Source organism: Jaculus jaculus, chromosome 10 (genome assembly GCF_020740685.1).
Source record: "Jaculus jaculus isolate mJacJac1 chromosome 10, mJacJac1.mat.Y.cur, whole genome shotgun sequence".
Taxonomy (NCBI): domain Eukaryota; kingdom Metazoa; phylum Chordata; class Mammalia; order Rodentia; family Dipodidae; genus Jaculus; species Jaculus jaculus.
The window spans coordinates 9,397,247-9,410,583 of record NC_059111.1 but is presented as its reverse complement, the minus strand read 5'-3'; the positions used below and the strand labels follow the sequence as shown (position 1 = coordinate 9,410,583).

Genomic DNA, 13,337 nt, shown 5'->3' with positions numbered 1-13,337 from the left:
CAGCAAGCGCAAGGTTGCACCTGCCCACTAAGCATCTGGAGTTTGAGTGCAGTGGCTGAGTGGCCCTGGTATGCCAATTCTCTCTCCTCTCTCTAAAATAAAATGGCATTTACCAAATACAGACAGCCTTCAGTAAATATTAATATTAATGAGGAAAATTCTTTGAAATAATTTCAAAGCTTTGAATGCAAAATGATAGTGGATAATAAGGCAGAAAATAAAGTGGAGAGATCATAGTCCTGAAAGTTTTTTCACTTTCTCCCCATATGATTTAAGAATCCCAAAGGAAACCAGGTGTGGTGGTAGATGCCTTTAACCCCAGCACTCTGGAGACTGATGTAGGAGGATTGCCATGAGTTAGAGGCCAGCCTGGGACTACAGAGTGAATTCCAGGTCAGCCTGGGCTAGAATGAGCCTCTACCTTGAAAACGCAAAACAAAAACAGAATTCCAAAGGAAGCCAGACTTCCTGCATGTATAGTGTCAAGTGAAGGAGCAACAGAAGTATGTCTCTGGGCAAGTAATTTAACTTCTCTAATCTTTCTCTTCTCCATATTGCTTCAATAGCCAATGAGAACCCTCTACTGGGCCACCCTTGGGATGTGCATGTGAATGGTTTATACATACGGAAATGCTATAAGCCATCACTCAAGTGTTGGGTCCTGCTCTCATGGCCCTTCCCCCATTGATGAAATGCCCATGACCCTGTCACAAAGACCCAGGCAAGACTGACGGGCCCTGTCCTGGTGGTCTCATTTGAAATGAGCTACAGCTACCCCAAAACATACTGCAGCTGTGCGGTGCTGTGCTTCAGAGACCACCCTTCGCCCATGACTGCAGACTCTCCTGATGGCCCAGAGGGGGTCATCTGTTCAGAGATCCCTCCCCCACAAGGTCATCGTCACTGGCCAGCTTGGCTTCGGCAGAGCAGCTACTGCTCCCTGGCCTCGGTGGCTGCATGTGAACCTGTAGTTATGCCATCAGAAAAGGAATGTTCTAGAGAAGAGTGATTAGGAAACAGAGCATTTGGTATTAACACAGAGAAGATGCTTCTTCTTAACGTTAAGGGTTTAGAAATAATGGGGCTTATTTCAAAGTAAGCTTCTCATCTGGCAAACAGAAACATCTGTCTCACTGGTTTACTGTAAGAAAAACAATCAAATAACGTAGATAGAAAGCTATGAGGTTGAAAGCACCTGACAGTCATAAGAATTGGATTACAGATTAGTATCAATTTAATGCAATATAATTCATTAAATATTTACTGAGCCCTTATTATTTGTCCAGGACCATATCCTCGGTGCTGGAATTGGTAAGAACAGATAAGATAGGCAGGTTCGTTCCTTGGATAGGACAACTGGGATGGAAGCTGGGCTAGGCTCTGTATGGCATGGCTTCTATTTACTTAACACATAATTCATAATTAGGCTCCCTAAACTAGCCTTCTAATGTCTTCCTTCTTCTCTCCACTCACTCTGGTCCCTGTCATTCACTGAGGCTACAGTGTTTGAGGCACTATGTCAATTGTGTGGTAGGAAACTCCATCAATTAAGAACAAGAAACCTGGATGGACTAGAGAGACGGCTTATTAGTTAAGCGCTTGCCTGTAAAGCCTAAGGACCCTGGTTTGAGGCTTGATTCCCCAGGACCCACATTAGCCAGAAGCACAAGGTGGTGCATGCATCTGGAGTTCGTTTGCAGTGGCTGGAGGGCCCGATGTGCCCATTTTCTTTCTCTCTCTCTCTGTCTGTTGCTCTCAAATAAATTAATAAAAATAGACACAAAATGTTAAAAATGAAAGAAAGAGAAATCTGGAAGCAGAGATTTCAAATGCAATGATGATGGCACATAAAGTATGTATGGAGGCACGCCAGCAGGGGGATGACTCAAAAGTTTCCTGAGGGGCATGATATGTGGACTGAATGATGGGGCTGAGGACTCCCACAGAAGTGAGGGGGGGACAAAACAGCCTGGTTTGTAATCCCAGCTCTCAGGAAAGCAAGGCAGGAGAATTGCTAATTCAAGACCTGTCTGGGCTATAGTGCTAGTTCAAGGTCAGCCTAAGCAAGTTAATGAGACCTGAACTTAAAAAAACACAATACAGCTAGTGTGGTGGCGCACGCCTTTAATCCCAGCACTTGGGAGGCAGAGGTAGGAGGATCGCTGTGAGTTCAAGGCCACCTGAGACTACAGAGTGAATTCCAGGTCATCCTGGGAGAGTGAGACACTACCTTGAGAAACCAAAAAAAAAAAATAAAAACAAAAACAAAAAAAGAAAAAAATACAAAGAGGAATGGGACATTTTCACCAGTAGAGCACTATGTAGGAGACCTGGGCTCCATCTTCAGTACCTGCATCCCAAAAGAAAAACAACTGAAAGTGCATTTCAGACAGCAGGAAATATCACAGGCAAAAGCCAAAGAAACAGGAAATGGCTAGTTTCAGGTTTCTAGATTAGCAAGCTCTTTCTAGCCTTTATGGAATTTTCCGTCATTTTGGGATTTCAGCTTTCTCATTTCAGGAAAAAAAAAGAAAAGAAGGTTAGGCAGTGAAAGCAGGTGACTGGATTTTCTTGTCAGGTGCTTTTTAGCTAGGTACTTTCACGTTAGAGCAGAAAGGATAGCTTTGGGAAATCAAGTGTTATTCCTAGGGGCCTAGCCAGAAACTCTGTGTTGTGTGACGACCAGGACACCCCGCAGAGCAGCATTCTGAAAATTTCCTAACCATTAGTTCACTCAGGTCACCAATGAGCCAGGGCCTGTGACATTGAGATTAGTCCAGCAGAGGGAGACAGATGTAAGCAAGGTACAGACATCTGGATGTATTGTGGTTGGACTGAAAGATTTTGATTTTAAGATGCGCAAGTGTACCCATCCAACCTGTTTTTCCTTCAGTGCAGTGTTCAATAAAACTACACGAGACATTCAACGTTAGTATAAAATCAACCCGGCTTGTGTCAGATTTCACCCGACTGAAAAGCATGTTTTTAAAATTTATTTCCAGGAGTGCAGAGATGGCTCAGTGGTGAAGGCACTTGCTTGCAAAGTCTAAAAACCTGGGTTCAATTCCCCAGTACCCACATAAAGTCAGATGCACAAAGTGATGCGTGCATCTGGAGTTCCTTTGTAGTGGCTAGAAGCCCTGGCACACCCATTCTTTTCCTTTCCTTGAAAATAAAAAAATTTTTTTTGACAATTTCATACATGTGTATACATCATGGTCACATCACCCCATTACCCTCTCTCTTATCCTCGAACTATTCCTATTAAATACCTTTTCCCAACTAATCTCTCTCCTACTTTCTTGCCTTTTATTGTCACCCCGAGTTAAAGTAGGGCTGCTTGCATAAGCGTGTGTGAGGGGTGTTATATACTGGAGTATGGATGAGTTACAGTGGCTATACCACACGGAAGGAACACGTTTAAGACAGGTGGACTCATTTTTAACCTAACAAAATTTATCAATTGACAGTGAGTTTATGTGGATCTGACGCCAACTTAAGCGGAGAAGCATCTATTCTTGGCATTAATTATACATCCACGGGCAGAGAGAACGAGTGGGGCAGGAAAACAGAAGCCCCTTCGGACATGTGCAGTGAGTGGTCACATGCAGAGTTGGAGACCGGCTTTATCTCCTAGCCAAATGAAACTTCCTGTTTCCTCACCTGGCTTCACCTTCTCCAAGCAGCCACCTTCATATCATTTTTATTTTTATTCACCTGCTAATTCTTCTCTGGCAGGGTGACAGGGTGCCCTCTGGTCACCTGCTTCCTTCCCCAGGTCCATGTGTGCCGCTCAGCCCAGGGATGCGAATGCAGAACCCACAGTTCACCAGAGGCGCTCGTTCCCCCCCTCCCCCCCATATCCAATCCGAGCACCCGATGCCCAGACTCCCGACGCGGTAGGAAAGGGTGATGGGAACGGTGGGCTGTCCCTTGTCCCCAGAGGTTGGGCTCCCGAGGGCTGGGCGGGACTCTGGCTATGGTATAAGAGCGGAGCGCCGCTGTTCGCTGCGAGCAGAAGCCGGTGTCCCCACTGCCACTGGAGAGGCGAACTTTGCTCTTGCAACCAGACCGGGAGGACGGGAGAAGAGGAAAAGGTGTGATTTCTGCATATTCGGGTATTTTTAGTATGCATGAATAGATGGGAAGACGGGGTGCTCCGGGGCCCATAGGCACGTGTGGGGGGGATCCAGTTGTCCCTCGGGTCACCTGCAGCTCCAGAGGTGGAAACTTAAGTTTTCCTTCCTCTCTGTGTTGCAGGACATCTTTCCCCGCGTCCCCAGCTCGCGCCACCGAGGATGCGGCTCCTCGGGAAGCTCCGCTCCTCGCCTCCGCCACCCGCCTTCTGCAACGTGCTCACGCCGGGCCGCATCCCCGAGTTCTGCATCCCGCCGCGCCTGCCCTCGCCCTGCGCGCCCGAATCTCCGCCGCCGCCGCCGCCGGCCGCCTCCGTGCCCCGCCGCTGCGCCGCCGAACCGGACCTGTGGCCGCGCGCGGCCGTCGACTGGGACCCGCGCTCGCAGGCCGCGCTCTCGCTGCCGCACCTGCCGCGCGCGCGCACCGCCTACGGCTTCTGCGCGCTGCTCGAGAGCCCGCACACGCGCCGCAAGGAGTCGCTGCTGCTCGGCGGCCCCGGCGCGCCCCGGCCCCGGGCGCACACCTGCTGCGGCGCTGCCGACGCTCCGCTCGCGCCCCGGCCCGCCCCCGGCCCCGGCCGCCTCCCCGGACGCGCCCCTCGCCCCGAGGCCCCGCGGGCGCCGCCTCCTGCGCGTCGCCGACGGGCTGCTGAGCCGCGCGCTGCGCGTGCGCGGGGCTCCCCGCCGGGCGCGCGCGCGCTCCGTGCCGAGCGGCCACGAGGACGACGTGCGCGCGCCCGCCCCTCCGCCGGCCGACCCGCGGCCCGAGCGCCTGCAGGCCGAGGGCACCGTGCCCCTGGGCCGCGCCGGCGACGCCCTGCGCCTGGCCGCCGAGTACTGTCCGCGCCGCGGGCGCCTCCGCATCCGCCTGCTGCGCGCCGAGGGCCCGGCCGCCGCCCTCGAGCCCCGCGCCGTCGGCTGCCGCCTCAGCCTGGTGCTGCGGCCGCCGGCCGCCGCGCGCCCCCCCGCGCGGCCTCGTGCTCGCGCGCAGCCGCAAGGCCTCCTGGGAGCGGGACTGCTGCTTCGACGGGCTCTCGGAGGAGCAGCTGCGCCGCCTGGCCGTGCGCGTGCACGCCGAGAGCAGGGGCCGCGGGCTGGAGCGCAGGCGCGCGCTGGGCCAGGGCGAGCTGCCGCTGGGCGAGCTGCTGCGGCTCTGAGCCCGGCCCGGGACGCCCCGCCGCCGCCGACACACGTGTGTGCAAATTAAACGTTATTTATTTATTTATTTATTCTGTTTATGACGCCTTGCATTTGTTCCTCGGCCTTTACCCTTACCATCGTGGTTTGGTAGAGAAGGAAAAAGTCAGGACTCCCTCTCCTATGGTCCCTACACCTGACTGTTTTCCACACTTATTTTTACAGTCAGAGAAAAAGGATTGACTTGGATCTAAAGAGAGAGAAGGAAGCACACCCATTTTTTGGGGGGTGTGTGGTTTCCCTTTCTTCTTTCTTCATGTGACCTCTAAATTGTTTTATAACAAAAAATATTCATTCAAGGACTGGAGAGATGGCTCAGTGGTTAAGACACTTGCCTGCAAAGCCAAAGGACCTAGGTTCGATTCCCAGGATCCACATAAGCCAGATGCACAAAGTGTCTTGACTTTGCTGTTGCATGAGGCCCTGGCGTATCCATTCTCTCTCTCTCTCTCTTGCTCTGTCTCTTTCTCTCAAATAAATAAATATTTTTAAAACATTCATTCAAATTGTGAGGTTTCATAGATGGCATTTGAGTTCTTAGGCACACACATTACAGATCCTCTTTTATTATTAGGACACTCAGGATGGCTAGGGAAGTGAATTCTTTATAAACTACGAGAAGAGAATGACGACATTTGAGGGTCTTTCAGGCATGTTCAATATGTGGGGGTGAGGTGGCATAAGTCCCAGGACACCTAAAATTGCGGTCCAGCACATTTGTAGGTCACATCAAAAGGTTGGACATCCCTGGATGTTGGGGACTAGGTACTCTTGGCGCCTCTTCCTTGTCCAGAGAAGCAGGGGGAAATCTTTCCTGTCTATATGAACAAATTGATATTTACCAGCATTTTTTCCTGCCTAGCTATGCAGCTCAGTCATATAGTGATTAGCTTTGCAATTGGATTTCACAGATTGTCATTTCTCGAACACTGGGTTCCAACAGCTTCTGAATCTAATTCATTTTCATTAGTTGATTCAACAAATATACCTGAGCCCACCGGAACCTGTTGATGCCCATGGATTCACCCTTGGCTACACACACCCAAGTTGTACTGGAATGTGCAGTGGAGTGGAAGACAGTCTGGCCCAAGTCCCCCTTTGCCTCATCAGCGAACTGGCGTGACACCTGCCTCACAGGGCTCCTCGCCAAACGACCCTTGAGTGTGATACCATGGCCAAAGAGGCTGGACCTGCACTGTGGAGCAGGTGCTCAGGAACATCCAAAAACAAAGGCCTTCTCTTCCTTACTAGTTGTTTCTCTGTGGTCCTGGACTAGAGCTGACAATACAGATGACCAGCTGAGAGGGAGGACGATGGGTGCGGGAGCCGGAGGGGGAGGCAGCAGCAAGAACAGCCATCCCTTCTCACTACAAATCACAGAGCTATCATGAAAACAAACTAAGAAAGGCCACATCCCATCTGCCCTGGAAAGTGATGGATGTTGTCAGAAGCAGAGTGTCTGGAAGCTTCCCTGAGACATGAAGAAGGAAACATTCACAGCTCAGTAGAGCTAAATAGCACCTCACTACAACTGAGTCCCTTAGCAGGGTGTATGTATAGATCTAATTCAGTACTCTTTGTCCCCTCCCCCCGCCCTGTATCTTCTCTTCTTATCATTTTGTTTTGTTTTCAAGGCAGGGTCTCACTCTACCCCAGGCTGACCTGAAACTCACTCTGTAGACCCAAGATAAACTTGAACTCACAGGGATCCTCCTACCTCAGCCTCCTGAGTGTTGGGACTAAAGATGTGGGCCACCACACGTCCTTATCTTAATAGGGAAGTCACCACTGACTTCTTCCTTTCACATTCTCCTCTCATCAGATGAAATATTAGCTCCTCAAAAGGTCCCTGGCTGGTCACTCTGTCTACAAATGGCTGAACAGTAATCATCATTATGCATTTATCCTTCTTTATTTTCCTTCGGAGCACTATTACTACCGGATATCACATTACACAGCTACTTTATTGTTATTTGCTCATTTTTATTTTCATGATAATGTGTGTTTTATAGAGGCAGGGGCTGTTCACTTATTCATTGCTTTATCTCTGATGCCTGAAGCAATGTGCAGCCTGTGTTAGACACTCAATAAACAAACCGCGGGTGGAAGAGACAGGAAGAAGGTTGAGGCTCTCAACTCTCAGAGACCCCGTAGACAAGAGCATGCGGGAACATGGAATAGACAGGGAATCACTAAGGGCAGAGGGGACACCAAGTGAACGGGGTAGTATGGAAGCCCGGATAGGAATGGGATCCAAGAAGGATGGACCGCTTAAACAATCTTGTCCAGGTCAAGAGAAATGCCAGCACAGGCATGCTGGTTGGCATTGTCTGAAGAAGGTCAGTGGCAGACAAGAGAAATTCTGTGAGTTCAGGATTGACAAGAACCAGGCTAAAATGTATCTAAAGTTGGATGGAAGGTAGGTACTGACTGAAGATTTTGATAAGAAGGGAGGGGTTTAAAAAGCTCTAAATTGAAAAGAATGTGGAGCCAAAGGTTTGTTTCAGTTTAATATAAAATAATAAAAATAGGGCTGAGGAGATGTCTCAGTGGTTAAAGGCGCTTGTTTGCTAAGTCTCATTGTCCAGGTTGGCTTCCCCAGCACCCACATAAAATCCAGACACAAAGTGGTTCATCTGGTGTTTGTTGGTAGTGGCAAGTGGCCCTTAACACACACATACAAGTAATGTTTATAAAATAAGAAGAGAAAGAACAGACCTGCTTCAAGTACAGGCCTTGTACGACCTTGGGTTCAATGTTTAATTTCCTGGAGCTTTGCTTTTTATTTTTTTTAATGTGTCTAAAGATGGGAAGAGAGAGAGGCGGTAATTGCCCTTAATTGTAATAGGATTCCCAGTAGCAGACCTTGTAAATGTGCTGCAGGCTGTGTGTGCGCGCGCGTGTAATTCTGCAGGATGGCACAAGCGCCTCTGTGGCTCTCTCTCAAGTCTGTACAAAGGGCAGTCCTCTAGGAACATGTCTGGGTGAGTGCACTAAGTGACACAAACACCAGGCGCAGCCTCTTTCCACTCCCCCGGTAGCTCCCTTCGCAGCCCATCTGCCACGTTCCCGGCAGAGGAACAGCAGCGTGGCCGATGTGTGCTTCCAAAAACCCAGCCATCGCTGCAACCAGCTCTGCACCGCTCAGGACCATGCGGGCCTTGATGGCCTGTCTTCACGGGGCCAGGCCTTTCCAGGGGAAGTCCGCGTTTTATTTGGCAAAAGGGTAGGATTTATCTTGCTCTTGCCAACAGCTCGTGATGCGGAAATGGGCTGAGCTCTCCCATTTCTGTCTCAGCAGACAGCGGCCTGTCTGTGAGAAGCACGCATGCGCGGCCTTGAGCCTCCGTCTTCCTCCTTCTAGTCACGTGGAGAGTCTGCATTTGCTCCTTACCCTGCCAGTTCAAACTGTACTCTTCACCATCACCACTCTTTTTACTTCTATTTTTATTTCTAATATTCTATTTGTTTATTTGAGATAGAGTGAGAGAGCATATGAGAGACAGTGAGAGCATGATGGGTGTGCCAGGCCCTCTAGCTGCTGCAAAGCCCAGATACCTGTGCCACCATGTGCATCTGGCTCACATGGGATCTGGGGATTCGAACCTGGATCCTTAGGCTTCAGTCAAACGCCTTAACCGCTAAGCCATCTCTCCAGCCCTACTTCTATTTTTTAAAATATTTTAATTATTTATTTGACAGAGAAAGAGGGACAGAGAGTGGGTGCACCAGGGCCTCCAGCCACTGCAAACGAACTCCAGAAGCGTGTGCCCCTTGTGCATCTGGCTAACGTGGGTCCTGGGTAATCTAACCAGGGTCCTTTGGCTTTGCAGGCAAATGCCTTAACTGCTAAGCCATCCCTCCAGCCCCCTACTTCTATTTTTAAATAATCCAGACTTTAGAACGTTTGCTGGACACTACGCTACCTCCTCTGTGCCTCACCAGACTTTTCAAATGATAGCACGCTCCCATATTTGTTTCTGTCGTAATTTTCTGTTTGTGAACTAGCTTGTATGTGTGTGTGTATGTGTGTATTGTGTGTTCATATGTATGAACACGTGTGTGTGGGGGTGCACATACGTGCATGTGTGTGTGTGAAATCAAGGCCAAAGGTCAATATTGGGTGTCTTCAATAAACACTATCCACCTTAACTTTGTGAAGCAGGGTCTCTCACTGAACCTGCCTGGAACTCACCAATTCCTTTTTTGTTGTTGTTTGTTTGTTTTCTTTTTCTTTACTTTTTTTATTAACAACTTCCACGATTGTAAACAGTATCCCATGGTAATGCCCTCCCTCCCTCCACTTTCCCCTTTGAAACTCTCCACCATATCCCCTCCCCCTCTTAATCAGTCTCTTTTTTTATTTTGATGTCATGATCTTTTCCTCCTATTATGCTGGTCTTGTGTAGGTAGTGTCAGGCACTGTGAGGTCATGGATATCCAGGCCATTTTGTGTCTGGAGGAGCACGTTGTAAGGAGTCCTACCCTTCCTTTGCCTCTTCCATTTTTTCTGCCACTTCCGCATTAGACCCTGAGCCTTGGAAGGTGTGATAGAGATGTTTCAGTGCTGAGCACTCCTGTCACTTCTTCCCAGCACCATGGTGCCTTCTGAGTCATCCCAAGGTCACTGCCTCTGAAAAGAGAAGGTTCTCTACCAAAAGTGAGAGTAGCATTAATATAAGGGTATGAACATTTACTCGGCAGTTTGGTGAGCATAGTATATACATTTAGCCAGACAATAGCAGGTGTTACACCCCTAGGGCTCATGACTAACCCTGTTTTAAGTTTTCAGTATCAGGGATGTATTCTCTCCCATGGAGTGGGCCTTCAGTCCAGTTAGAAGGCAGTTGGTTTCCACCATGACAGACATGCCACTATTGCACCCATTAGCTCATTTGGCCTGGCTGGCCAAATTTAAGATTTGTAGTGTCCACTATTGAGTGTCTTCACTGGTGACTTCTCTCTCTCCCATTGAACTGCATGCAGAATGGCTTCTTCCAGCTTTCTGTCAGCTTCACCAATTCTTTTAGACTAACTGGTCAGCGAGCCTTAGGGCATCCTCCTGTCTCTGTCTCCTCAGTGTCCGGATTGCAGGTATACACCCCAGCACCCAGATTTATATTTATATTCAAACTACAAAAAAGCGATTAGCATGGCACACCCCTAAGGGTTCACGGTCTTTTATCTATGAGGCACATCCTCCATAAACCAGACTCCGCCCCTCACCTGTCGCACTGGTTCCCTCTAGCAGCTGAAGTCCTTGTGCAGCATTACTCTGCCCCCTTCCTCCAGCACCTAGCAGCATGAAGTGCTGATGGCAACGACTGGGCAGCTCATGGAGATGCCCTTTCCTCACTTCTGATGCTGCCAGAACCACTCACTCATGTAATGAAGGTCTTCAGGACCCACACAGCAATGGCTTCAGGGCTACAGCACTGATGGCCTATGTGAAATTCACCTGGGCATCTCCACACCTGCTCAGGAGCAGGCAAAACAGAGCACTGATGCTGGGGATCTGAATCCAGGTCCTTATGCTTACACGTCTAGCATTATTCCTTGAGCCATCTCCCTAGCTCCTGTAATGTAGCTTTTAAATATTTATTTATTTGCAAGCAGAGAGAGAGAGAGAGAGAGAGAAATGAGAAGAGACAGAGTCAGAGATGAGAGAGAGAGAATGAGAATGAGCAAGCCAGGGCTTTTAGCCATTGCAAATGAACTCCAGATGCATGTGCCATCTTGTGCATCTGGCTTACATGGGTCCTGGGAAATCAAACCCAGGTTTTCGGCTTTTGCAAGCAAGAGCCTTAACTGCTGTTCCATCTCTCCAGCCCCGGAGTTACTTTCATTCTCTGTGCCCTGTAGTAGATATGTAATACCATCTATTGTGGGAGATTATATATGATCATATAACTTAATACATGAGGGCTGGAGGGATGTGAAGCCTAAAGACCCTGGTTCGAGGCTCAATTCCCTAGGACCCACATTAGCTAGATGCACAAGGGGGGCGTACGCATCTGGAGTTTGTCTGCAGTGGCTGGAGGCCCTGGCGCGCCCATTCTCTCTCTCTCTCTCTGTCTCTATCTGCCTCTTTCTCTCTGTCACTCTCAAATAAATAAATAATAAATAAATAAAAATTAAAAAAATAAATTAATACATGAAGTGTGGCCTATTCCCAGCCTTAATCAGATAACACACACCTGCCTAACACTGGCTCTGCTCTGTCCCCTGACCCTGTCCCAGACTCACCTTCCAGGTTCAGGACAAGGTAATTCTTGCTCTGTTTTGCCTGCTCCTGAGCAGGTGTGGAGATGCCCAGGTGAATTTCACATAGGCCATCAGTGCTGTAGCCCTGAAGCCATTGCTGTGTGGGTCCCGAAGACCTTCATTACATGAGTGAGTGGTTCTGGCAGCATCGGAAGTGAGGAAGGGGCATCTCCATGAGCTGCCCAGTCATTGCCATCAGCACTTCATGCTGCTAGGTGCTGGGGGAAGGGGGCAGAGTAATGCTGCACAAGGACTTCAGCTGCTAGAGGGAACCAGTGCGACAGGTGAGGGGCGGAGCCTTGTTTATGGAGGATGTGCCCCATAGATAAAAGACCATGAACCCTTAGGGGTGTGCCAAGCTAATCGCTTTTTTGTAGTTTGAATATAAAATGACTCCCATAGGCAAGTGACATTGAGCACGTCTTCTTCAGCCAGTGGTGAAGTTTGGAAAGGGTGCGGAATGCTTAGGAGGTGGAGGCTTGCTGGAGGAAGTGGGTGACTGTGGGCAGTCTTGAAGTTTTATAGGCTGGCCCCGTTTCCCGCTCTCCCTCCACGTCCTCATTCTGGCTGTAAGCTGACCTCCTGCTACCGAGCTGTCCCTGGTGGGATGGGATGTGTCGCTAGTCACTGTAAGCCAAAGTGACCCTTTCTTCCTTAAGTTGCTTCTTGACAGCAATTAGTTACAGCAATGAGAGGAATTACTTAATGCACCTCCTCAGCGCAAGTGGAGAGAAGTCAGTGAGGGAGAGCCCTGTGGAAGGGGCTGGAACTTTTACCACTGAAGAGAGGTCCTCTGAGAAACAGGACAGTGGCCTGTATGACTCCTGAGCGAGAAGCAACCTTCAAGTCAGAGGAGAAGGCTATACCTTTTTTTTTTTAAAGGAAATATTTTATTTATTTATTTATTGGCAAGGAAAGAGAAAGAGAGAGAGAGAGAGAGAGAGAGAGAGAATGGGCATACCAGGGCCTCTAGCCACTGCAAAAGAACTCCAGATGCATATGCCACCCTGTGCTTCTGGCTTTATTTGGGTACTGGAGAATCAAATCAGGGCCATCAGGCTTTGCAAGCAAGTACCTTAACTGCTGAGCCACCTCTCCAGCCCATCTTCTACTTTACTTACTTAAAGCAAGGTGTCTCGCTTGAACCCAGGGCTCAGTGATTTGGCTAGTCCAGCTAGCCGCCGTCTTCCCAGCTCATGTTCAGCACTTTTTTTTAAAGTACATATATGCTTAGGAAGGGAACAAATGGGGCTGGAGTGATGGTTCAGTAGTTAAGGTGTTTGCTTGCCAATCCTAACAACCTAATGACTGGTTCGATTCCCCAGTACCCACGTAAAGCCAGATGCACAAAATGGTGCATTTGTCTGTAGTTTGCAGTGGCTAGAGGCCTTGGCATGTTCTCTCTCTCCCTCTCTCTCTCTCTCTTGCTCTTTGCCAATAAATAAGAAAAAACGTAAAAAGAAAATGGGGCTGGAGAGATGGCTTACTGGTTAAGCCATTTGCCTGAGAAACCTAAGAACCAAGGTTAGATTCCCCAGGACCCACATAAGCCAGATGGCGGTGCATGTATCTGGAGTTCATTTGTAGTGGCTAGAGGCCCTGGCATGTCCATTCTCTTTCTTTCTTTCGTTCTCAAAAAATATATATCAAATAAAATATTTTTTAAAAGAATAAAGCAAATAAAAAGAAAGGGGACAAATGACAGTGGTTTCTGACACAGCCAGCTTGAGACAGAAACCA

At 49.0% G+C, this 13,337-nt stretch overlaps 1 protein-coding gene across 1 annotated transcript; it reads left to right on the top strand.

Moving 5' to 3' along the window:
* Nucleotides 1–4,025: 4,025 nt before the first annotated feature.
* LOC123463938 (C2 calcium-dependent domain-containing protein 4B-like) lies at nt 4,026–5,293 on the top strand. The gene is given in 4 exon segments (XM_045159949.1): nt 4,026–4,097; nt 4,261–4,693; nt 4,695–5,106; nt 5,108–5,293. Coding segments are annotated over 3 exon segments (993 nt in total). The 5' UTR covers nt 4,026–4,097; nt 4,261–4,298.
* Nucleotides 5,294–13,337: the final 8,044 nt, after the last annotated feature.